The sequence below is a fragment of the Delphinapterus leucas genome, chromosome 11 (genome assembly GCF_059928025.1).
Source record: "Delphinapterus leucas isolate spDelLeu-1000000601 "Yukka" chromosome 11, BTC_Dleu_Yukka2, whole genome shotgun sequence".
Taxonomy (NCBI): Eukaryota; Metazoa; Chordata; class Mammalia; order Artiodactyla; family Monodontidae; genus Delphinapterus; species Delphinapterus leucas.
In genome coordinates this window covers 10251789-10277692 of record NC_143139.1, presented here as the reverse complement: position 1 = coordinate 10277692, position 25904 = coordinate 10251789, and the positions used below count along the sequence as shown (strand labels likewise).

At 46.6% G+C, this 25904-nt stretch overlaps 1 protein-coding gene across 2 annotated transcripts in view; it reads left to right on the top strand.

The window, feature by feature from the left end:
• Nucleotides 1-15711, top strand: part of HEBP1 (heme binding protein 1) — a 30874-nt gene extending 15163 nt beyond the window's left edge. The window contains exon 4 of one of the 2 annotated variants that reach the window (XM_022577634.2): nucleotides 9711-15711. In XM_022577634.2, coding sequence (XP_022433342.1) covers nucleotides 9711-9888 — 178 coding nt within the window. In that variant the 3' untranslated portion in view covers nucleotides 9889-15711. Of the gene's footprint in view, nucleotides 1-3648; nucleotides 8840-9710 lie in introns of those variants that run through there. The other variant, XM_089920339.1, reaches the window with a different exon arrangement.
• The last annotated feature ends 10193 nt before the right edge of the window (nucleotides 15712-25904 follow it).

The following is a 25904-nucleotide window of genomic DNA, read 5'->3' as shown; positions in this document are numbered from 1 at the left end:
TTCCAGGCATTATATTATTTCATTCATAAATATTTTATTGTGACTACTGAAGACTTTTTAAAGATAGAAAAACAATATCTTATTATTCCTAAAATTTTAACAATTCATTACTGTTATAATAATTTTAAATATCCAGTGTTCAGTTTTCTCCTACTAGCTCATAATTTGTTCCTACAGTTTGTTTGAATCTGGCTCCAAATAAGATGCATCCATTGCAATTGGTTGGTACATCTTTTAAGCTTTTATTTATCTGTTGATTTTCTCACCACCACACGTTTTCATTTTTCCTTGCCGTTTATGGATCATTTATCCTAGTGTTTCCCACAGTCTGAATTTTGCTGGTTTCCTTACTGTGGCATTTTAACATGTTTCTCTGTCCCTGTACTGCCTGAAATTAGTAGTCAGAACTAGAGGCATAATCAGATTCAAGTTTGAGTTTGGGGCAAGGATATTTCAAAGATGGTGTTGTGTATCTCCATCAGGGGCTCATGCTTGCCTCTGTTTTTGTGATATTAGTGACCTTAGATCACCATTTCCCAGATGCCGTGTTTCCTTAGAGGTTGTCAAATGATAATATTCTCTGTTTTTCCTTCTTCATTTATTAGCCAGAGTACTTTGGTAAAGAGAAACTTCCCTTCATCCACTATTTGGTTTCCCTGAGATAGAGTTGCAGAAAAAAGGCCAGATACCTTCTCTTTAGCTTGATGCCTTCTCTTTATCAGTTTTCAGAATAATGATTTCATTTCTTAACATCCTCCAAAGGGGAGGCAGTGTTGATCTCTGGTTTTTGAGTACCAATATAAACATATGAATTCAAACATAATTGATGTGTTTCAGTTCTTTGCGGTTATTATTCTCACTGATGCTCAAACTGTCCCATCTTTGGCCAGTGGGAACCTCTTCAAGTTGCTTTCTTGGTCCTTTTGACACGACCCTGGTAATCTTCAGTAACTTCCTTGGTTTCTGGTAGGACAGGATATTTCAAGTGCATCCTGACATTTCTTGCTCTAGAGCTGGAATTAGCCATTTCTCCAAGGAACCCTGGTTCCTTATAGTGCAAAAGGGAATCTCTTTAAAAGCTACTATTCAAGCCAGGTCTGTCGAAGTTTCCTTTACCGCAACCTAAACAGAGAGGAGAGTGACAAAGACGGCATCTAGCCTGGCTCAATGAAATTTTTTTAACCTGTTAGCATCCGCTCCTAAATTAGCATCTGTTCATTCCTCAACTAGCCACTAGGTGTCACTGCACAGTCAAGTGTGCGTTTAAAAGTACCTTCCTGTGGAAGGCAGAGTTGATGACATAATAGAAGGCACAAGTACTGTTTCAAATACACAGTGCATCCTTAACTCAGTCTTCCTTTTTTATGACCTTGTGAAGGGATGTCCAAAGTACTTTACCAAAGTACTCCGGATAATAATTTAAACAGTATTACCAATACTGTTTAAATGAATAGAAGGCTATGAAAAATTAACGTGATCAGAGTTTTTTCAGTATTCACAAGAGGCAACAGAGTTGTCCTCACACTTCGATGAGTGGCCTCATTCCAGACCACTGTCCTCCCTCTGTGCTCTAGAAAGGCCACTTAGGTTAGAGCTCAGCCTCCTCAGTGCAATTCAACAGAGACCAACAGCAGGAGAGGTTCGATGGTGTTAACAGGACTTTCATGATCTTAATGAAATGTCTGGGTATAAAGGAAAGAGTTGGAAACAAGGAGTTCATTGTCGGGGTGACCTGTGCTCCAAGCTCAGCTCTACCGCTTAATGGCCAGAGGACCTTTGGCATCTCACCGAGCCTCTGTGTGACTCAGTGTCCTTATCCGTGAGATGGGGGTAAGAGTAGCGCCCCAGGGCTTCCCTGGTGGCGCAGTGGTTGAGAGTCCGCCTGCCGATGCAGGGGACACGGGTTCGTGCCCCGGTCCGGGAAGATCCCACATGCCGTGGAGCAGCTGGGCCCGTAATCCATGGCCGCTGAGCCTGCGCGTCCGGAGCCTGTGCTCCGCAAGGGGAGAGGCCACAACAGTGAGAGGACCGCAAAACAAACAAACAAACAAAAGTTGGTGAATAAGGGGAATTCCCTGGCAATCCAGTGATTGGGACTCTGCGCTTTCACTGCCGAGGGCGCGGGTTCAATCCCTCATCTGGGAACTAAGATTCCCTGAGCCACGTGGCCAAAAGAAGTAAAAATAAAATAAAACAAAACAAAAAGGGGGATTTGAGGGCTCTTTAAAAATATTTTTTTAATTAAAAACAGAAAAGTTGGTGAATAAGTAAATGAATGAAAGTCTTGGACCTTGCCTCCTGCTCTCCTCCCTCAAGATCTCGGCCCCTCCCGATAGCTGCAGCTGCCACCCTTCCATCAGTAACTCTCCTACCTGACCTCCATCCAGCTCCCTTAAACGTCTTACCATTCCTCAGACTCAATGTGAAGACAAAGGCGAGGCCATTTACGCATTCATTCATTCAGAAAAATCACATCTTCATCATTCACTTACTCTGTGCCAGGAAGCGTTTTAGGTGCTGAAAATATAGCAGGGAACGAGCAAAGCGTCTGCCCCTTGAGGTGGGAGAAACACTGTAGTGGGGAAAACAGACAAAAAGCAAGTGCCTCGAGATATTTCAGGACAGCGTCGTTCCAGAGATAAGAAGTGGTATCTGAACTGAAATTATAGGGAAGCCTCTTTCTACTCAAAAATAAATACATTCGGGGGCTTCCCTGGTGGCGCAGTGGTTGAGAATCTGCCTGCTAATGCAGGGGACACGGGTTCGAGCCCTGGTCTGGGAGGATCCCACATGCCGCGGAGCAACTAGGCCCGTGAGCCACAACTACTGAGCCTGCGCGTCTGGAGCCCGTGCTCCGCAACAAGAGAGGCCGCGATAGTGAGAGGCCCGTGCACCGCGATGAAGAGTGGTCCCCGCTTGCCACAACTAGAGAAAGCCCTCGCACAGAAACGAAGACCCAACACAGCAAAAATTAATTAATAAACTCCTACCCCCAACATCTAAAAAAAATTAAAATAAATAAATACATTCGGGACTTCCCTGGCAGTCCAGTGGTTAAGACTCCACACTTCCCATGCAGGGGGCTCACGTTTGATCCCTGGTCGGGGAACTAAGATCCCACATGCCATGCGGCACAACCAAAACGAAAAGTAGAATAAAATAAATACATAATTCCGGCATAATCTGCCTCAGAGTAAAATGGACTGATAATGAGGCACTGAAGCCCTAGCCCTGGAGGAATTCTGATACCACCTGAACGGATGTGCGACAATTCTGCACGCAACGTTTGTCCCAAGTGGCAAGTTTGGCTGCATTTGACAAACGTTTATTGGGTACCTCTGCTATTTAAGCCCCTTCCCCTCTGAGCGCCCCGCCAGTGATAAGATTCTGTAACTAAAACCTAATCCATCACCGTTCACTCCCCCCACAGCTGCTCAGTTGTCCCTTTAGTCTAGTACTTGGAAGGGGCTTCAGTCACTATTTCCAGGTGGGTGAACCCAAATCAACACGGTAGTGCTGCTGCCTTTTATCCCAAGCTCCCTGGGTAGCATCCCCGTGTAAACCTCCTCGGGCGGCTCCCAAATCAGCATGTCCGAATGGAACTCATATTCCTTCCCACATCTGACCCCCAGTGTTCTGTCTTCCCAGAGGCCCCTCCATCCTACGCATCCCGTTCACATTCATCCTGACTCCTTCGTCTTCAACTTCAGTGTTGGCCGAGTCCTGGTCACCTCCTGGCTGTGCCTTCCCCTCGATCCGCACGGCCACGGCCCTCATCACCTCTTGCCTGAACCGTTGCCGAGGCCTCCTTAGCGTTTCTCGTCCCTCCAGCTCTGCCTCTGCTGAGAGGTCCTTTTGTCTCCGCCAGCCCTAAAGCACAGGACCGACCGCACTACTTCCCCCTGCTGTTGGGCTCTGCCCGAGGCACATCTGAGGTTTGGGACCAAGGCCAAGCTAGTAATAAAATAAGAAGGGAGATGGGTGGACTTTGGGTTGGGTCCCCAAATGTTTGGCCGGGCAGTGAAGCCTAGTAAAATGCCTTGTTGTGGTGTGTACTGTCCTCCACAACACAGCCCCACTCCAGGGGTCCGCCTAGCCTCAGAGCATCCCACCCACACCTCCCAAGCCCTGCCTCAAACACACACACATACGATATCCACTCCCAGACCTTCACTCACTCGCCCAGCTCCTCTCAGCCCTTCCCCAGCCTCTGCTCATTGGAAGCTCTGTGAGGGCAGGAATTTTTGTCATGTTGTTCATTGCCGCCATCAGAAGAGATGCTCAAGAGATAGATAGCAGCTTGATATCACGTCCGTAGCATCCTCCCCTTCATGTTCTAAGTCAGAACCAATCCGTCCCTGTTCCCTGCCCCCAGAGCGTTCTGTGTGTACCTCCGTTCTGGTGTTTTCTCCTGCCCTGCCTAATCTTTATGTGTGTCTCTGTCCTGGCCACTACAGTGAGACCTCGCCCGGGTAGACAGTCTTCCCCGTCGTCTTTACGGCTCTATGCTCTCGAGAGCGTGTGCTTCCCGCTTGAGCGATGCTCAACTCGATAAGCCTGGTTCAATCTGACTGAATGAAATGCCACACGGCGTTAAGCTTCTTTCCTGTTGATGTGGAATTATCAGCTCTTCGGCTTATGCTTCTTCTTAGCACAGGGCCATGTGCGTGGCAGACTCTCCACAGATCTGTGCTGACCTGTTGATTGTGAAGGTTCTAGGCCACGTCGGATGGTCAGGCTCAGAGTCATTCCATCTCTCCTCTTCCTCGCTGCCTGCCTGCTCCAATCACTCCCTGAAAGATAACACGTTCTGATTTTTCGGACCAAAGTCTCCGTCTGTTAACCCGCCTCAATGACACCTGCATCATCCCCCCCACACCCCAACTCTTCCAGACCTGTTTAGACAGTTCCTTTTTTTTTTCATGTTTATTGGAGTATAATTGCTTTACAGTGGTTAGTTTCTGCTTTATAACAAAGTGAATCAGTTATACATACACGTATGTTCCCGTATCTCCTTCCTCTTGCGTCTCCCTCCCACCCTCCCTATCCCACCCCTCTAGGTGGTCACAAAGCACCGAGCTGATCTCCCTGTGCTATGCGTCTGCTCCCCACTAGCTGTCTATTTTACATTTGGTAGTGTATATATGTCCACGCCACTCTCTCACTTTGTCCCAGCTCACCCTTCCCCCTCCCCATATCCTCAAGTCCATTCTCTAGTAGGTCTGTGTCTTTATTCCTGTCTTACCCCTAGGTTCTTCATGACATAGACAGTTCCTTTTGTATTTCTGGAATCCAGGGCATGTGTGTCCTTCCTCGGTCCCCATGGTAACCAAATTCTTGGGAATTCTGAGCTCTGACTACAGAGCCCTGGTGGTGAGCGGCTTTGAAGAGGGAGACTTAGACACTGGTTAACAGGCTCGCAGAAATGATGTACAGATGTCCTGTTTCTTTCCTTTGAGAAGCTCAGAGCACTTTACGAGCATTCCTTAACTCACACTCAGATGTGCCCGTGGACTTGGAGAGCTGGGGGTGCAGCGTGGTTATCCTCCAAGTACTGCGTGGAAGCTGAGCCCTGGGGAACGAGGCAGCCAGAGCTGGGCCTCCTTCACATCTTAGGGCTCTGCGCCTGGGAGGGTTTGGCTTTCTGGCTTGTTTGTGCGGTTCTGTGATGGGGGTTCGGGTCAGCTGGTTAGACTGGCAGCGGGGAGCACACGCGGATCTGTTCCGCAGCTCATCCAGCTTTGCTCGTTTCCCAGTAGAATGCCTCCTTGATGAGGCAATAGGGACATTTTCATCCCATTATAAGCATCTTAGTCAGCCTGGGAAAAAATAGAAAAAGTCAAGGGTTTCTTTTTCTTTTTTCTGGTCATGGATTTAAGAATCCCTGAACGATGACGTTCTCCGCCTCACTCTCTGACGGGTCTCCTTGGACTCAGGCGGGTCCTTCTCAGCGGCCTTTGCGAGTCTTCATCCTCCTCCAGCTGCGGGGGACTAGGATCTCTGAGAACAGCCTGCCGACTTTCTGTACGCTCACCACCTGGGCCCCATCGCCCTCTTCGCTGTGACCAGAGCCGGCACCTACTCACAGGTGACGCCTAAGTTTCTGTCGCTAGACCCGTCTCTTTCCCCGGTCGTATCTCTGACTCCAGTTCCTGCCCAAGTCTAGGGAGATTTCGCAGTGCCCAGCACACACTTAGGGGCTCAATAATTGTTGCACGAATTCGTTTCATCGAGGCACCTTCATAGAAATATGCCCCAAACCAGATGAAAAACCCACCCGCCCCGATTCCCTCTTCTGGTTGGCGGTGTCAGTTTCCATTCAGAGACTTAACTGGAAGCCCTGGAGAATCCTTGACTCTCTCCACCCCACCCCCGCCCTGGCCTCTCCCTGCCCCACGCTCACCTCCCACATTGGCCTTTGTCCAGGCCTTCGTCATCTCTCCGGCAGCTGTTCCTGGCCTCCCGTGACTCCCTTCCCCTCATCCCTCCACCCCCCAACCCCAGAGGGGTCTCTCCAAAATACAGTCCGATCACGGCAGTCCCTTAACTTTAAAACCCCTTCCTGAGTCCATCTTTGCATCTAAGGTCAGGCTCAGAGTCCTTAGCGTGCCCTTCAAGGCCCTTTCCAGCACGGCCCCAGTCCATCCACTTTGTTTGAATCCCCACCACTGTGCCCTTAGTAGGTGCTTCAGATTTTATTCTGTGAATGAGTGAAGATGGAGGCCAACAGACTTTGCCCTCATCCTTACGCCTATCAACATGAAGACAGCGACTTCCGTCATTTCTCCAGACGGTTCATTTAGCCAAGAGGTCTAATATGTGCTAGGTGCCCAGGATACACCAGTGGCCAAAGAGTGACAAAGATCCCTGCCCTCACGGGGCCTGTATTCTACCAGGGGCCTCAAGACCATAAACGATGAATAACTTTTATATAGTATGTTAGAAGGTGAGAAGTTCTGAAGAAAGAAAAGGATAGGAAAGGACGGAGGGAGGAAAGAAGGAAGGAAGGGAGGGAGGAAAGAAAGAAGGGAGGGAGGGAGGAAGGGAGGAAAGAAGGAAGGAAGGGAGGGAGGGAGGAAAGAAGGAAGGAAGGGAGGAAGGGAGGGAGGGAGGAAAGAAAGAAGGGAGGGGAAAGGAGGAATGGGGAAGGGGAGTGGGGTTACAAGATTGAAAGCATTTTTAGAGGAGACCTCATTGAGAAGATGAGGTTGTTAATTGAGCCAGTTCTTCATCATTCAGCTCTCTTGCTAGTTACTTTACATCACCATTATGTCTCTCACCTCGGGGGCCAGGGAACTGAAGGACTGTTCTGAGCAAATTGCAAAGTAACAACAATAGCTACTGTTTGCTGTGCGTTTCCCACGTGATGGGCAGGAGGCTGAGTGAGGAGTTTGCCGTCGTTTTCTCTTTTTTGATCTTTACAACAGCCTTCTGAAATTGATGCCCTCATTCCTACTGAACAGATGAAGGACCTGAAGGTTAGAGAACTGCAAGCATTTGCCCAAGACCATGAGCTAGACGGTGGCAGAGGTAGGATGTGAGCACACAACTAGCCATTTTGCCTCTCAACTGATGAATGAAGGTATTTGAGGACCACTCCTTTGGATGTTTGTAGAAACCAGTAGCTTAAAGAGCCAACACCATCGATTTACACAGAAAACAGCTTAGTGCCACAGCGTGAGAGGGGGCTGCAGAGGCATTTAACACCTGATCACCCCACCCCACCCAGCATCTGATTCGCTTCAGACAGGTGGTCCTCAAACTATAGACATTCTTCAAAAATAAGCCCAGTGTCTTACAGGCTTTTATTGTCAGCACAGTCCTTCCTTAATATTCATCCCCTGCCTCCTAATCCAGTTTTATCTCATTTGAGCCTCAATGAAGCTAGAACTCACCTTTCTCCATCTGCCTTATCATCTTTCTTCAATAGACTTGAAGGACCAAGCCTCCTGTCTCCCAAATTGGTCTCAGCCCTGTCCATGTTCTGTAGCTATTGTCTAGACATTAGAATAACCAACTCCTTAGAGATGAAATCCTGGGTATTTTCAAAGCAGTAACCCTGTCATCAATGTGCTGAATGCTTAGCGAGCATGACTAACCACTTATAAAAGAGCAAAGCGTGAGTCAGAGAACCCCACCCAAAATAGTGCATTTGGCCGAATCTTGGCTTGGTGCAGATTCAGACCTTTGAGTCATAAAGCTCGTTAGAAATGGGGATGTGTCTGACGCCAGTAAAGGCTGTAACGCAGCCCCAGATTTAGAGTGGTATATTTAGGGTAGGTCACAGGATGAATTTTGGAGCGAAGGCAGGTGACGTAGAGAATAACGGTCGTGAAAAGACAAACTTTATTGCTTCTCTATCTCCACCTTCTGCCATCAAGAGAAAAGCCTGATTTGGAAAAATCATCTTTACTTACTAGAAAAAGAAGGCCTTCCTGATTTGAGCAGGAGAAGGGATCTATTAGAAGTGATTTCTCTTTTGCACAAGCTCCGGACGCGCAGGCTCAGCGGCCATGGCTCACGGGCCCAGCCACTCCGGGGCATGTGGGATCTTCCCGGACCGGGCACGCACCCGTGTCCCCTGCATCAGCAGGCGGACTCTCCACCACTGCGCCACCAGGGAAGCCCTGAAGTGACTTCCTTATTTGGGGCAGGCATGCTTAAAGCTTGCCTAGGGGCCCTGTCTTTGGTAGCTCTGTTTTCTTTTGTTTGTTTGTTTTTTAACATCTTTATTGGAGTATAATTGCTTTACAATGGTGTGTTAGTTTCTGCTGTATAACAAAGTGAATCACCTATACATATACATATATCCCCATATCTCCTCCCTCTTGAGTCTCCCTCCCACCCTCCCTACCCCACCCCTCTAGATGGTCACAAGGTAGCTCTGTTTTTTAGCAAAGCTGCTACTTGTCCTTAGAACTGCTCTGCAGTGGGAGAAACTTGAGCTCCAGCTCCACCTTAACTCCCTTGGTTCTCCTCCCCGCCAGCTGGCTACAGGAAGAGAGGCGACTGGGGCAGCAGGGGAAGCTAGAGAAAAGGGTAAAGACATGGCTTTGGGAAAAGTCAGCCTCCCATCTCTTCAGGAAATTTCAGAAAGGGAAGGGAAGCTCGCCTATAGTACCGACTACAGTACTGGTTCCAGACTGGTTCCAGGACCCTCACAGATACCAAAATCCAAGGATGCCGGGAGTCCCTTATCTAAAGTGGTGTAGTATTCGCGTATAATCTACATACGTCCTTCCACCTACTTTAAATCATCTCTAGATGACTTATAATACCTATTACTGTAAATGCTATGTAAATAGTTGATGGCACGTGGCAAATTTAAAGTTTTGCTTTTTGGAACTTTCTGGAACGTTTTTTTCCCCCAAAATATTTTCAATCTGCAGTTGGTTGAATCTGCGGGTACAGAACCCCCCGATGCAGAGGGCCGAACGTAGTGTGGTTCAGGCCCTGCGTTAGTTTTTTACATCCGTGATTGTAGTTAATGCTCATAACCGATTGGAAGAAAAAGGAAACATATCCCTGTTTTACAAACGAGGCTCACGCTCGGTGAGATTCAGTCCACCCCTGTAGGAAGGGGCAGATCTGAAGTCTTAACAACTAGAGCATGCTTGTCATAATAAGAGTAGTGAGTGACTCTTTTGAAGTCCCCCCATCTCTCTGAGACCCTGTCCTTTCTGAACCAGTGACTTGCTTTGTGTCCTCAGGCAGTTTGGCGGTTATGCCAAGGCAACTGACTACGTAGCTCATGCCGCCGAGCTGCGCGCCACCCTGGAGGGTACAGCCACCTGCCGGAGTGACTTCTACTTCTGCACTGGGTATGACCCTCCCATGAAGCCCTACGGACGTCGCAACGAGGTCTGGCTGGTGAAGAGCAATGAATAATTGGCTGAACTAGAGCTCCCTGGATGCTTGCGTCTGTGCCCACTTCCTCCAGGAGGAAATGAAGTTCCCTGTGCAGCTCCAGCAGGGCCGACTTTCCTTCAGAGCCAATCAGTCACTGCCAATTTCCTGAAATAAGCACGTTCCAGATCCTGAGGCTCTTGTTCTCGTGGAGGGAAATAAGGCACCCACGATACATATGCGTCCTTCTAAATGACTTAGAAAATTCCGTGGTAGACCAGAAAAACCCAGCAGCATTTTCCCAGCTCTCTGGATCCCTAAAAACTGATTTTTAAAAATTATTGAAACCGTATTTTTGTTATTGAGGAAGAAGTGTGATTTACGTGTGATCTTTCATCTCTGATTCTTATAAGAACTTTCTTTAAAAAGAAACTGGAAATAAAGATCTTTGACTTAAACAGCTGAGACGATTCCTAAGTGTAGTTACTTTCCAAGATTCCACAGGTGTATAGATACTATTGATGGTGTTTACTGTCGTAGGAATCCTGTGTTTACAGTTCCAAAGTCCTTCAGAATAGAAGCCCAAAGATCCCAGGGAAGGAGGACACGCACCACATGCTTGATCGTCTCTAAACCACAGACACTTACCGTGACCGTGTCACAGTGGTTCCACGCTCTGAAGTTGAGGAAACTGTTTGCAGCTGTGGGCCACAAAGGGTTCCAGGGACCACAAAGATAGACCAAGAAGAAAAATCACTACCCCAGATGCATAACCGTGCAGACCTGCCCAGAGGGTTTATGCAGGATGATGAGATGAGGTTAGAAAAGCTGGTGTCCAGTTTCATTAACTGAAGAGGATAGAAGTGAAAGAATCAATATGCATCTTGGCCAGAAAAGAAGGAAAGGGGACTCGAGGCTGTGAGGGGCGGTGGGGAAAGTAGCTAAGCTGGAACCAAGTGCCTGGGTGAGCCAGTAAGGATGAGAGCCAGTGGGTCACAGCACTGGGAGGGCGTGCCATCCTCCCAGGGTGCGCAGGGCCACCCCTGTCAACAGCTCTCCATGGGGTTTGCTAAAGAGGAATGAGAGCTATGTCTTCACCTTTCCTGGCCACCTTTCAAAACAGTGGTCTCTTCTAGGGGATGGGCTTCCCCCTTTCTGAAGATCATTGGGAAATCACAGTGGCTACCGGCCTTGACTGCTGTCAGAGGCCATGCTGGGTGCCTTCCATGCACACTTTATGAGGGAGGTGCTGTCATGACCCCCATGCACATGAGGAGCTGAGAGTCCCAACATTTGTAATGTTTGGACTTACTCATTTCCTTTTTTTTCCATCTCTCACACTTGATAATATGTTTGATAGGAAAGAGGTCCGCACCTGCTTTGTTCTCCATTATATACCCAGCACTCAGTTCAGGGTCATCCATCATTTAAGAATGAATTAAGCTGTAAGTAACAGAAAACTAAACCAGCAGTAGCTTAAGCTAATAAAATTCTATTTTCTCATGGAGCAGGACATCTAGAGATAGGTCAGTGGCTCAGTGCTTACGTCTCTGTACTCGCCTTGCTCTTTCCCTCATGATTACAAGATGGCTGCAAGCTCCTGCCATCTCATCCATGTTCCGGGTTGGAAAAGGGGAGCAAAGGAAAGGCTGTATTAGCTGCATCTGTCCCATTTTATGAGGAAACAAAAGCTTTCCCAGAAGTTGCCCTAGCAGATCTCCACCTACATCTAATGGACCAGAACTGACACTTGGAGCCACCCGTACCTGCCACGGAGATGGGGAAAGTGTGTGTGTTTGGCTTTCCAGCCTCTATGGTGGGGAGCAGCAGAGGAGAATGATTTTCAGAATGGCTTTGGGGTAGCTAATCTCCAGGGTTTTCTGCAAAGGGATGATGACTAGGTGTGTACATCTGGAATCAAGAGTTAGGGAAGGTGAGAGGTGAGAGACAGCTGGAGAGATGGGTTGAAGCCAGGTTGCAGAGGATCTTAAAGGTTTTAATTCTGCATTTTCACTTCCGAGCCCATGCAAATGGCTCGGGAGCACTTTGCTGCCTCTCTTCCAGTGTCTCCTGCTCCTTCGCTCTCGTCTATCCCTAAAAACCCCAAACAGTGGAGCATCATCAGGTGGAAAAGGGAGGGCTTCCAGGCTCCTGCCCCACAGTGAGGACACAGGTGACTGACGGGATGGCATCAAACAGTGAATTAAGAAAAGAGAGGGACAGGAGCCAAGGAAATAAGTTGTTTATCCTCATTCTGGATTAAATCATGAAAACTAGAACAACAGAGACCAGGGTTGCTAGTTGCCAATCTATGGACTAATGAAGCAATCTATTTTTTTTTAAGATTTTTTTTTTGATGTGGACCATTTTCAAAGTCTTTTTATGAATTTGTTACAATACTGCTTCTGTTTTATGCTTTGGTGTTTTGGCCCCAAGGTATGTGGGATTTTAGCTTCCTGACAAGGGATTGAACCCACACCCCCTGCGTTGGAAGGCAAAGTCTCAACCGCTGGACCGCCAGGGAAGTCCCTAAAGCAATCTTTTTTCCCAACTCCAACCCACTTTCTTGTCCGTATCTTTCCTAAAATAGAGGTCAATGAAAAGACCCTCTGGCCCCATCCCTCTCTTCCTCTCCCTAGAGGAGTAGAACATATGGCCGGTATTTTAGATTGTTGTATAATTAAGTTTGAAAACAGTAAACAGTAGAGATATTAGCAAATATTCAAACTGTGCTCTAGGTGTAATGCTCGGAATCACAGCCTCAAGGCGGCAGCCTCCCTGGAGCTGCACGTATAAGGATGCTCTGCCTTCCGCCACAGACCATCTTCCCGCGCCATTAGTATTCTTGTATGTAACTCATTGTGTACATGTACACAATGGAATACTACTCAGCCGTAAAAAAGAACGAAATACTGCCATTTGCAGCAACATGGATGCGACTAGAGATTATCCTACTAAGTGAAGTAAGTCAGAAAGAGAAAGACAAATACAATATGATATCACTTATACGTGGAATCTAAAATATGACACAAATGAACCTTTCTACAAAACGGAAACAGAATCACTGACATGGAGAACAGACTGGTGGTTGCCAAGGGGGACGGGGTTGGGGGAGGGAATGGAGTGGGAGGCTGGAGTTAGCAGATGTAAGCGATTATATATAGGATGGATAAACAACAAGGTCGTACTGTACAGCACAGGGAACTATATTCAATATCGTATGATAAACTATAATGGAAAAGAATATGAAAAAGAATACATATATGTATAACTGAATCACTTTGCTGTACAGCAGAAATTAACACAACACTGTAAATCAACTATACTTCAATTTTTTAAATGTTGATAAAATTTTAAAACTTTTTAAAATGTCCCTTGTATGTTCTGTGAGCACCGCCTCATAAATTTTGTCCTGCATGTACCACACCACAATTCTACACTTTCCTGCTTATGTGAGCGCTTACAGGCCGTCGGGTGATTGTGTATAAATACCGTGGGACTCTTGGCTGAGCTCAGGGAGTTGGTCATCACCTGTTTAAGGAAGACCTCCTTCATTTACATTTGGCTTCTCCACTCTTGAGTAATGTTACATTGATCTTGAGCACAGTAATTAGAGCTTCATAGCATGCCACGTGGATGGGTATTGATTTGGTCGAGTGCCATGGGTTTTGCCTTTGAATTTATATCCTTGACAAACTTTAGGTTTTTCCTTTGAAGTATTTGGTTTCTATAACAACCAGAATTCTCTAGGAATTAGGGGATAGTCTCAAGCAGTATCTACAAATGCAGAATCAAGAACCAATCCATGGGGACTTTCCTGGTGGCACAGTGGTTGGGAGTCCGCCTGCCGATGCAGGGGACACTGGTTCGTGCCCCGGTCCGGGAAGATCCCACATGCCGCGGAACGGCTAGGCCCGTGAGCCATGGCCGCTGAGCCTGCGCGTCCGGAGCCTGTGCTCCGCAACGGGAGAGGCCACAACAGTGAGAGGCCCGCGTACCGCAAAAAAAAAAAAAAAAAAAAAAAAGTCAGTTGATGAGCTGGCCCACACAGCCGCTTCTCATAACATGCCTTTTCCTCTCTCTTGGGTTCCTTACCCTCCAGCAGAATGAGAATAAATGCTGGTTCCCCTGCACTGTCCCCCACTTTACTCGCCTTTACTTGCTCTGTTCCCACACCTAGAATCCCCCCGCACGTCTCCCTATCCATCCTCTACCCATCCCTCGAGTCCCAGCTCAAGAGTCTTTGAATTCTTCCCTGATCCCTCCATTTACACCCCTCTTCCTAGTGATTTAGAGTCCCCACGTCACCCCCTAGCATAAGGGTATGTGTACAGTAGACACTCAGTCTTCTTAATGTAGATCCATTTGAATTTTTAAAAATAAGAGTTATTGATAGCTAACATTTATTAAGCATTCACTGTGCAAACTCATTACACGAATTACCTTATTTATTAGACACCACAGTCCTATGAGGCAGTCACAGGCACTGTCATCTCTCCCCATTTACAGATGAACTGGAGCAGCTCAGAGAGGTTCATTAACACGCTCCAGGCTACACAGATGGTACCCAACTGAGCCAGAATTGGAACACAGGCAGTTTAACTCCAAGACCAAATACTACTAAACACTCAGTTCAATGTCTGTTTTCCTTGTCTGGCAAGATAGGAAATGAGGCAGAATGTGACTCTACAAGTGAGTGTACTGGGTGGGTGCTCCCTCTTCCCTGTATCATTTATTCTGAGGCTCAGCCACAGCGGCAGTGATATAATCCCTATGTCCCTAGGGCATATGCCACTGCCTGGAATGTAGATAAACAAACTCCATGAACTTACAACTCCAGAAACAGCACGGAGACCCAGCAGCAACCTATTTGCTCCCTGTCACAGCAGCAGCCCTGTCTGTCTTCTCTCCCTCTATAGATTAAAAGTGAGGGCTTCCCTGGTGGCACAGTGGTTGAGAGTCCACCTGCCGATGCAGGGGACACAGGTTCGTGCCCCGGTCCGGGAAGATCCCACATGCCGCGGAGCGGCTGGGCCCGTGAGCCATGGCCGCTGAGCCTGCGTGTCCGGAGCCTGTGCTCTGCAACGGGAGAGGCCACAGCAGTGAGAGCCCCGCGTACCGAAAAAAAAAAAAAGTGAGCTAAAAGAAGTTCTGGTGTACTAACACAGGACCATTGTCCCACCTTAAATAATGTCTACAAAATATGGACTCTTTTTTCTTCAGGTTTCAGTGAGATATAATTAATATACAGCACTGTAGAACTTTAAAATGTACAGCATAATGACTTCCATACATCATGAAATGATTATTACAATAAGTTTAGCGAACATCCATCATCTTATATAGAAACAACGTTAAATGGGAGCTCCCTGGTGGCCTAGTGGTTAGGACTCTGGGCTTTCACCTCCGGGGCCCAGGTTCAATCCCTGGTCGGGGAACATCCCACAAGCCATGTGGCACAGCCAAAAAAAAAAAAGAACCAACGTTGAAGAAATAAAAATATATATATTTTCCTTGTGATGAGAAAACTTCAGGTTTACTCTCTTAACATCTCTCCTGTGTAACAGACATCAGTGAGAATTATATTTATCCTGTTGTGCATGACATCCCCAGGACTTACTTATAACTGGAAGTTTCTACCTTTTGACCACCTTCATCCAATTCCCTCTCCCCCCACCCCACGGCATATGTGCCTCTGAACATATAATACGTGTATGTAATCATGTTGTCTCCACTCCCAGAGTCCTTTCTTCCGAGCTGCCACGCTGTGGACTCACGCAGGGTATTTGCCGTGTGAGCAGACCCACAAATGAACGGGGTCTCCTAAACCAGAGGCAGAGCCCAGCAGAGCCTCAGCCACTCTAAGAATCCGGAGGATCCTTCAGCACTTGGATGCATCTGCAAGGGCTCCGTGGAGGAAGGAGGGTTTGGGGAGTCGGTTTCATTCTTAGGAGAAGCAGCTTGGTACGCAGTGGAGTACGCCTTCCTTGCCTCCTTGCCTCTCTCGAGGATGAGGTGTCCCACCTGCCAGCCAAGGCGAATCCTGTCACTTGTGCTGGGAGCCAGTTCTCTCCCTTCCCTCGGAATTCCCGTCTGTTTTACTCTGTCCTTATGACTTCAGTCTCTCCCTCTTCCGTGGCGCTTTCCTCCTACCACATAATCATGCTCACTCTCACGCTCCAATGTGAACAGACGAAAACCTTGCCTCAGTCCCATCTGGCTTTCCAGGCACCATGTCAGGGCTCTCATTCCCCCCACCAATTGCCTAACAAGTCACTCCACGCACAGAATGTTCGTCTCCTTCGCTCCATTCATAGACAGGTACTTCCTCTGAAACTGATCTGCATCCACAAAGTCCAGCAGGCACATTTTGGTCCCCACTGGGTTGAATGCTCCTCTGTACCAGCTGACACTGACACCTCTCCTTCCCCCTTGAGTTCCTCCTTTGGCACCTGTAACCTGTCAATCTCCAGGTGCACCCACCTCTGACCACTTCCTTACTTCCCTCCTTGGCTTCTGTCTCCCGCCCAGCCCTTAAATGTTGGCGTTCTCCAAGGTGGGGGAAGGGAGGATGACATACTCTGTCCTCTTATTACCGCATCACATCATTCTGCACACTCTCCCAAGATGAGCCCATCTGTGACGATGCAGATCACACCCACTGGTTCTCTGACCATCCATGTCCCGGTGACTCCCAAGCGTTCATTTCCAGCCCATCTCTTTTCCTGACTTGATTTTTTTAATGCATCCCATCTCCTTTCAAAATGTGACCCTCAGGCATGCAGAAATAAGAAATGGGTTCATTGCTCAGACATACTCTGAACTGTCCCTCGAGTTTTGTCCTGCATGTTTTGTGACAAAAAACATAAAAACTTTGAAATAACCACTTGTAAGGTCTCATAAGGCACCGCTAAGATCCATTCTCTTTTGAGGGTCTCTTTCTGGCAGGAGGTGGAAGTATTAATTTATTCTTTAAGTTACGCACATCTCAGAGTGCATAAATCTCAAGTATTTGTCAGCAAGTCTCACCAACTCAATGTGATTTTCCTGAGAGCTGATACTTAGTAGTATTCATTTTTGTTCTCTCAGCTCCCAGTAAAAGCTCAGTGTATGATTGTGGGATGGATAAATGAATGATTGTATTTCCCAATTCTTGCAACTGCTGAAAGCAAGCTGGGAAATGAGGATGGAGAGGGATAGCCAGTCCACCTGTGTGCTATCCAGCTTGGTGTATATCTACGATGCCAACAGGAAGTTGGACATAAAAAAAGTACAAAAAGGCAGAAATAAATCTATAAGCTCCAGACGCACAGATCCAACGAACTGCTTGATGTATCCACACAAGTAATTCACAGATTTCTCAGACTCAACATGCCCAGAACAGAAAGTCTTGGTTCAGACTCTTCCATCCCCCCAAACCTTTTCCTCCCTCCATCTTCCTCGACTGTCTAAATAGCACCACCATTCATGAACTTGCTCAAGTCAAAAAACCAGAAATCAGGGCTTCCCTGGTGGCACAGTGGTTAAGAATCCGCCTGCCAATGCAGGGGACATGGGTTCGAGCCCTGGTCCGGGAAAATCCCACATGCCACGGAGCAACTAAGCCCATGCGCCACAACTACTGAGCCCGTGCTCTAGAGCCCACGAGCCACAACTACTGAGCCCACGTGCCACAACTACTGAAGCCCACGCACCTAGAGCCCGTGCTCCACAACAAGAGAAGCCACCGCAATGAGAAGCCCGAGCACCGCAACGAAGAGTAGCCCCCGCTCGCTGCAACTAGAGAAAAGACCGCGCGCAGCAACGAAGACTCAACACAGCCAAAAAAATAAGTAAAAAAATAAAAATTAAAAAACCCGGGGCTTCCCTGGTGGCACAGTGGTTGAGAGTCTGCCTGCCAATGCAGGGGACACGGGTTCGTGCCCCGGTCCGGGAAGATGCCACATGCCGCGGAGCGGCTGAGCCCGTGAGCCATGGCCGCTGAGCCTAGGCGTCCGGAGCCTGTGCTCCACAGAGGGAGAGGCCGCAACGGTGAAAGGCCCGCGTACCGCAAAAAAACAAAAAAACAAAAACAGGAACTCATCCTAAGAGACAAATCTTCCTTATTTGCTGGACGGTCCCCACGCAGCTATCATCTGAGGTCAGAACATTCCTCCTGCCAACAGGGCCATTCCCCGCCCCCCTCCCCGGGAAAGCCCCCATTTCACCTTGATGGCTTGGCCTCCCAGCGTCTCTTCCAGGAGATGGAGGGGCGGGTGGGGAGGAGTGGGGACCCTCTCCTGCGGCAGGAAGAGGTGGGGGACCCTCTCCTGCGGCAGGAAGTCAGCCGCAGGGCCTCCAGCCGTGCCCGGTCAGGAGTGGGCCTCTGGGAGAGCGCACGCGCAGGCCTTTTGCTGACTCCGCCTCTAAGTCTTCCCCCTTCGCCCTGCTTTAGCCTGTGCTTATTGTTTGTGATATTTGGCTTCGCCCTCTGGCTAAACACCTTCTGAATTCCTTCTCATCATTCATTCATTTCACAGGTATTTCCCGAGCCCTTGCCATAGGCCAAGCACTGTTCTGGGCGATTAGATTTATCAGTGAACAAAACAGACAAAGACCCTTGCCGTTGTAGGGTAGGGAATAGAGAGAGTGAACAATTCTTTGTTACGTTATATTTTAGAAAGCAATAAAGGCTGTGGAAAATTAAAAAGTAGAGCGAGAGGCTTCCCTGGTGGCGCAGTGGTTGAGAATCTGCCTGCTAATGCAGGGGACACGGGTTCGTGCCCCGGTTCGGGAAGATCCCGCATGCCGCGGAGCAACTGGGCCCATGAGCCACCGCTACTGAGCCTGCGCTCTAGAGCCCGTGCTCCTCAACGAGAGGCCACCACAATGAGAAGCCCATGGACCGCAACCAAGAGGAGCCCCCACTCACTGCAACTAGAAAAGCCCTCGCACAGAAACGAAGACCCAACACAGCCAAAAATAAATATAAAAATAAATAAATAAAATTTTTAAAAAAGTAGAGCGGGATAAGAAATTGGGCAGCGTTAGAGAGTACAGGATGGAGAGGGTTGTGTGAAACTTTGACGGGTATGGTCAGGGGAGGCCTCTTAGGGAACAAAGCCTTGAAGGCAGCCCTGTGGGGGAAGGAAGTACATTCTAGGCAGAGGAAACAGCCAGTGCAAAGACCCTAAGAAAGGCGAGCCTGTGTGATTATGGAACAGGTCAGAGAGGCTGAAACGGCATAAGCAAAGGCTAAGGTCAGAAAGGTAATGAGAAGGGCCTGGTCATTTAAGGCCTTAAAAGGCTACTTCTTCTTCTTCTGGTTTTTTTTTTTTTTTTTGGCTGCACCTGCAGCTTGCGGGACCTTAGTTCCCAGACCAGGGATTGAACCCAGGCCCATGGCAATGAGAGCACCGAATCCTAACCACTGGGCCCGCCAGAGAACTCCCTTAAAGGCCACTTTAAAGACTGGCTTTTCCTCTTATAAAATAGAGAAGCCTGCTACTGGATTTTAAGCATAGGGCTGACATAATCAAACTCAACTTTTTAAAGAACCCCCCTGGCTGCTGTATTGATTATACACTGTAAGAGGTCTAGGGTCAGGGTTGCAGTTGGGAGACAAAAGTGGAAGCAGACGGCCAGTTAGGAGGCCACTGCAGCCATCAGACAAGAGATGGTAGTGACTTAGGCCCGGCTGGTGACATCAAAGTGGTGAGAAGTGATCAGAGTCTGTATATATTTTCAAGATAGAACCAACAGGATCTATACATGCGGCATGAAAGAGAAAAGTCAACGTGAGTCCAAGACTTCTGATTTGAGCCACTGGAAGGATGGATTTACGATAAACACTGGAAGGCTGCTGGTGGAACAGGTTTATGGGTATCAGGAGCCCAGTTTTCCTTCATTCTCTGTCTCCCAACCACCAGCCAGACAGAGAGTCCACTTCCAAAGTGTCTCTTGAATCTTACTGGCTCTCTCTATCAACCCCACGCAACCCTAGGAAACTCATAGCTGCCATCACAGCTCACCTGGACTCTTGAGACAGCCTCCTGCCTCCTATCCTGATCCCCTGATCCATTCTCAAATGCCTCGTGTTTCTTATGAGGTTACACAGTCTGCAGCCAGAGTGATTTTTTTCACAGTACAACTCATCTTCCCTACTTAATGCCCTTTAGTGGCTTCCTGTGGCATCAGACTCCATTCCCTGGGTCGCAAGTGCTAAACCCTCCATGATGCAGACAATGGGATTCTTGCAATTTCTCAAATTTCCACGCTCTTTGGCACCTCCAGGCTCCTGCCCATCTTGACCTCTCTGCCTGGAACGCTCTTTCTCCCCCTCTGCATGGGCATGGCTGGTTCTTCCCCATCCTCCAGGTCTCTGCTTCTCAGAGAGGCCCCCCCCAACCCACCCTAACAGAGGCACCCCTCTCCATTGTTCCCCATCACAGCATCTTTTATAGTACTTTCCACAATCAGTAAATATTTATATATAAATATATACATACATATACTTTTTTTTTTTTGCTGTTTTATTGGCTGCTCTCCCACCAAACTGTAAGCTCATTGAGCACGAGAAACATGTCTCTTTTGTTCATCGCTATAGCCACAGGTTGGCAAAAGAAATAGAGATGCTCCATAATGATGTGTAAATAAATATATATATAAATAAATATATTAAATGCAATGCAATATAAAGCTTAAACACAATACCTAAAATTACTCTCCGAATAGCATCTGTACTCCTTAAAATACAAGGCCTGGGACCCTCTGTCTCCTTCTCTCTCACCCATTGGTGCTTCCTCCACACTCACCTACTCGCCATGGCTCACGTTGGTCATCATGGGGGCTGTTTCCTCTGTCTGGAGCTCTCTTACCCCTCATTTCACATAGCTTCCCTCAGCTTAGACATCTCTCCCTCTTGAAACGTCTTCTCTGACCCCCTCACTGGTGTACACACAAAATATTTGCTGTTTTCATTACCTGCTTACCCTCTACTCACCCCCAGTCTATAAGCAACTTGAATACAGGTGATGTGCCCTAAGCCTCATGTGATGTGATATTGTAATAGGGAAGAACCTTTATGTTCTATTACAAGTTAATCACTAAAGGGATGTTGCCTATAAGCTTAAATTACATAAAATGGCCCATCTCTTGGAACCCTGCCTCCCAGGTAATGAACTTTAAGCTAAGATACCTTTGTTTAGCTTGCAAGAAACATACTAACCAGGCCCACATCTGAACGGCTGCAGGAAGAGTCTGGCAGGCACCAGGACTTTACCTCCACCCCTTTTGTATAAAGCCTGAATTCTAACTTGGGGAAGATGTTTCTTTGGGACACTTGTCCGCCATCTTCTTGGTCTGCTGGTTTCCAGATAAAGTCGCTATTACTTGCCCCAACATCTCGTCTCTCAATTTATTGGCCTGTCATGCGGCGAGCAGTATGAGCTTGGACCTGGTAACAATAGCTCAAGCACAGGCATGGTGGCTGGCACAAAATAGATGCTCATAAAAAGTCATTAGAAAGGACTTCCCTGGTGGCGCAGTGGTTAAGACTCCACCTGCTAATGCAGAGGATGTGGGTTCGAGCCCTGGTCCGGGAAGATCCCACATGCCACGGAGCAACTAAGCCCGTGCACCACAACTACTGAGCCTGCACTCTAGAGCCCACGAGCTGCAACTACTGAGCCCACAATGAAGAGAAACCCCCGCTCGACACAGCTAGAGAAAGCCCGCGTGCAGCAACGAAGACCCAACGCAGCCAAAAATAAATAAATAAAATGTTTTAAAAAGTCATTAGAAGAATGAACAAGCCCATGAGTGAGTTAATGCCAACAACATATTTCTAGGGAGAGATTCTAGGAGTAAATAAATGGGCTACTTTAATGTGTAAGACCTAACATTCGAATTTAACATAATACTTTGCACGCTGATAATTAAGGTATAAAAGTCCTTTAAAATTCGTAGTACTCTTCGTCTAAGCAGTCTTACTTAACTTTTGGTGTGGTTTATACCATCATGTTGCTTTCAAAACTCTAACTCAGCCCAGACCAAATGATCACAAAAATCAGTTTTTCCATTATGTAAATATACCCACAGGGAAGAGGAAACATTTATTAAGCTTAAAGAGATCAAGACACTTGCCCAAGATCATAGCAAACATCCAACTCAAGTCAGAGGGTGAGCAAGTGCTCATTTGATGAGACTAGTATTTTTCAAGCTTCTTTTTCATCCCAGCCCAGCATCAGAAATACATTTTACCTTTCAATCCAGAACGAGCGCTCACACACACACGTAACACATGTTTTATGAAAAGGTATTTCCCATTACTACCAATGGTAAAGTGAAAGCAGAGTAGGGGAGAGAGGGAGGGATGAAGAGGTGGAGCACAGGGGATTTTTCGAGCAGTGAAAGGATACATATGATCCTGTAATGATGGATACATGTAAATTCCATAGAATTTACAACACAAAGAACAAATGTAAACCTCAGAAACAATAGACTTCAGGTAATAATAATGTATCGATATTAGTTCATCAATAGCAACAAACGTACCATATACCATTTCAAGGTGTTAATAACAGGGGAAACTGGAGTAGGAGGCGGGGAAGGGGGAGGATGGGAACTCTGGATTTTACACTCCACTTTTCTATAAACCTAAAACTGCTTTTATTTTATTTTATTTTTGCGGTACGCGGGCCTCTCACTGCTGTGGCCTCTCCCGTTGCGGAGCACAGGCTCCGGACGCGCAGGCTCAGCGGCCATGGCTCACGGGCCCAGCCGCTCCACGGCATGTGAGATCTTCCTGGACCGGGGCACGAACCCGTGTCCCCTGAATCGGCAGGCGGATTCTCAACCACTGCGCCACCAGGGAAGCCCTAAAACTGCTTTTTCTAAAAAGTCTGTTAGGGACTTCCCTGGTGGTCCTGTGGTTGAGACTCCGTGCTTCCACTGCAGGAGGCGTGGGTTCAATCCCTGGTGGAGGAATTAAGATCCCACACGCTGTGCAGCATGGCCAAAATAAATAATAAAAAGTCATTTAAAAAAGCATAGCAGAGACAACATTGCATAGTATTTTATTTATATAGAATATAAAAACTTTAAATAACACAGAAACAAAAATTTAGACATGATTTTTATTTAGTGAACAAATGTGCTCACCTGCTTGTAAATTCATTCTATGGACTACCAGAGGAGAAAGCAGTGTGTACATCTGGTACACTGTTGGACCTGGTTCTTTCCCTTTTTAAATCCAACCAAAATTGAAAACCCTAAAAATTCACCCAGATAGGTTGTTGTGATTAGTAATATAGTAATACTCTCTATTTAGCACTGGAAATTTTTCTTTAATCTTAATCCACATGATAAACATAATGTCTTTTTATCATTCTTCAGTATAAGAACTAATGCAATCATTTATTCTCTTCATTGTTCAAGTTTAATTCAATTATTGATTCACAGTTTTGAAAAGCAAATGGATCTTTTTTTTTAATATTTATTTATTTATTTGGTTGTGCCAGGCCTTAGTGGCGGCATTCAGGCTCCTTAGTTGTGGCATTAGAACTCTTAGTTGCGACATGCATGTGGGATCTAGTTCCCTGGCCAGGGATCGAACCTGGGCCCCCTGCATTGGGAGTGCGGAGTCTTAACCACTGCACCACCAGGGAAGTCCCTCAAATGGATCTTTTATTCAAACACTTTTCTTTCAAGCTTCATATTTTCCTCGAAAAAGTAATGATTGTGACCTTGAGAGAAAAGCAAAATGTAACAATGCATATCTCTAACTTTATTTCATTCAAACTGACTTTATAACCTTCCATTCTATGTGTTACAATTATGTTGGGAACATACAGCAGCTAGAATTACCTTCTTTATAAGGAAAATTTAAAGACTTTGGAATGAACTTCCTTTTGATGGAATGCTGGTGCCTCTGAGATTACCTGATCCTATAAAGATGTGTGCCTTTGGCTTCGACTAGGCTATTTTAGAACTCTATAGAAATAAACTTTAACTTGTAGAAAACTCATAGCAATGCAAGTAAGTCTTGCATTTGACATGCACATAAATCCTGTTTAGCGAAGGTTTAACTGAACCGCTGGAACAAGAGGATCCATTTCCCAACTGGCTTTTCCATTCCCATGTCTGGTGCTTTGGCCACGATGGCTGGAAGGCTGGGCTCAGCTGGTGCTGTTGACCACAGAACCTACATGTGGTCTCTTGTGTGGCTTGGGATTCTAAGAACAAAGCAACTGTGTCTCAGGAGAAAGCAGCCAGAGACCAAGCATTCCAAGGGACCAAAACTGAAGCTGCAAGGCATCTTTTGACCTAGCCTTGGTAGAATTTGCACATCATCACCTCCACCCCATTTTATTGGTTACAAGAGAATCACTAAGGACAGCCAGGGCTTCAAGTGGAGGGGAATTCGACCCCATCTCTTGATGAATTACAGCCATCTTTTAAAACCACCACGTCTTTTGGAATCCTTGAATGTGTTTGACATGTTAAAATATATCATGATTTTCTTCCAAAATTGTACTTAAGAATGTCCCAAAATCAGTTAAATGTGCACTTTTATTATCCGAATACCATGTCCAAATATATCTGCCAAATGAGACAGTTTTTCAATCCAAGAAATCTACATCTTATTTCTGAGTGTATGTATTATGCTTAGCTTAGTATTTTACCTTCTGGCAACCAGGAATTCCACCATGTACGTAAGTGGATATAGCCAGCTCCAACATCTGAACAAAATATGTCTAAAGGTTTTGCTCACTGGCATTTCATTTGATTTCAATAAATTTGTGAGGTTCAAGTAAAATGTCTTTAGGTGCCAAAGCTTCATGATGAATAAACCATGGTTGTTAGTCCTTTTTTGTGGTCATATTTGTTGTCTAAGCTTGTAATTCCTCTACAGTTTTCCAGTTTAAACAGCTGAATTAACAATATATTTTTGGGCTTCCCTGGTGGTGCAGTGGTTAAGAATCTGCCTGCCAATGCAGGGGACACGGGTTCGATCCCTGGTCCGGGAAGATCCCTACATGCCACAGAGCAACTAAGCCCGTGCTCCACAACTACCGAGCCTGTGTTCTAGAGCCCGCGTGCCACAATTACTGAAGCCCGTGAGCCACAACTACTGAGCCTGTGAGCCACAACTACTGAAGCCCGCGCACCTAGAGCCCATGCTCCGCAATAAGAGAAGCCACCACAATGAGAAGCCCGCGCACTGCAACAAAGAGTAGCCCCCACTCGCTGCAGCTAGAGAAAGCCCGCACACAGCAATGAAGACCCAACGCAGCCATAAATAAATAAATAAATAAATTTAAAAATATATATATATATTTTCCAACTCAGAGATCATATCTAATACAGTTGCGAGTGAAGTTAAACACCACAAAAAAAATCCTTTTGTAGGAACAAAATTGTGTTATTTGTAATGAGGTGGATGGACCTAGAGTCTGTCATACAGAGTGAAGTAAGTCAGAAAGAGAAAAACAAATACCATATGCTAAAGCGCATATATGGAATCTAAAGAAAAACGGTACTGATGAACCTAGTGGCAAGGCAGAAATAAAGACTCAGACGTAGAGAACGGACTTGAGGACACGGGGAGAAGGAAGGGTAAGCTGGGACGAAGTGAGAGAGTAGCGCTGACATATGTACACTACCAAATGTAAAATAGATAGCTAGCGGGAAGCAGCCTCATAGCACAGAGAGATCAGCTCGGTGCTTTGTGACCACCTAGAGGGGTGGGATAGGGAGGGTGGGAGGGAGGCTCAAGAGGGAGGGGATATGGGGATATATGTACACATATAGCTGATTCACTTTGTTGTACAGCAGAAACTAACACAACATGGTAAAGCAATTATACTCCAATAAATATATTTTTAAAAAAAGAAAAAAATCCTTTTGTCACTCATATCTGATCTAATTGAAAGTGTTGGAAATTTATATCAGTGTTTTTATCAAGCTGAATCACAAACGCTATATCAGACTATAATTGCATTAAAGCGTTGCTTCCCTATGTTCTGCAGTAGTACGGATTTGGTGAGATATTCTGAGATACTGAGAGGTTTAATTTT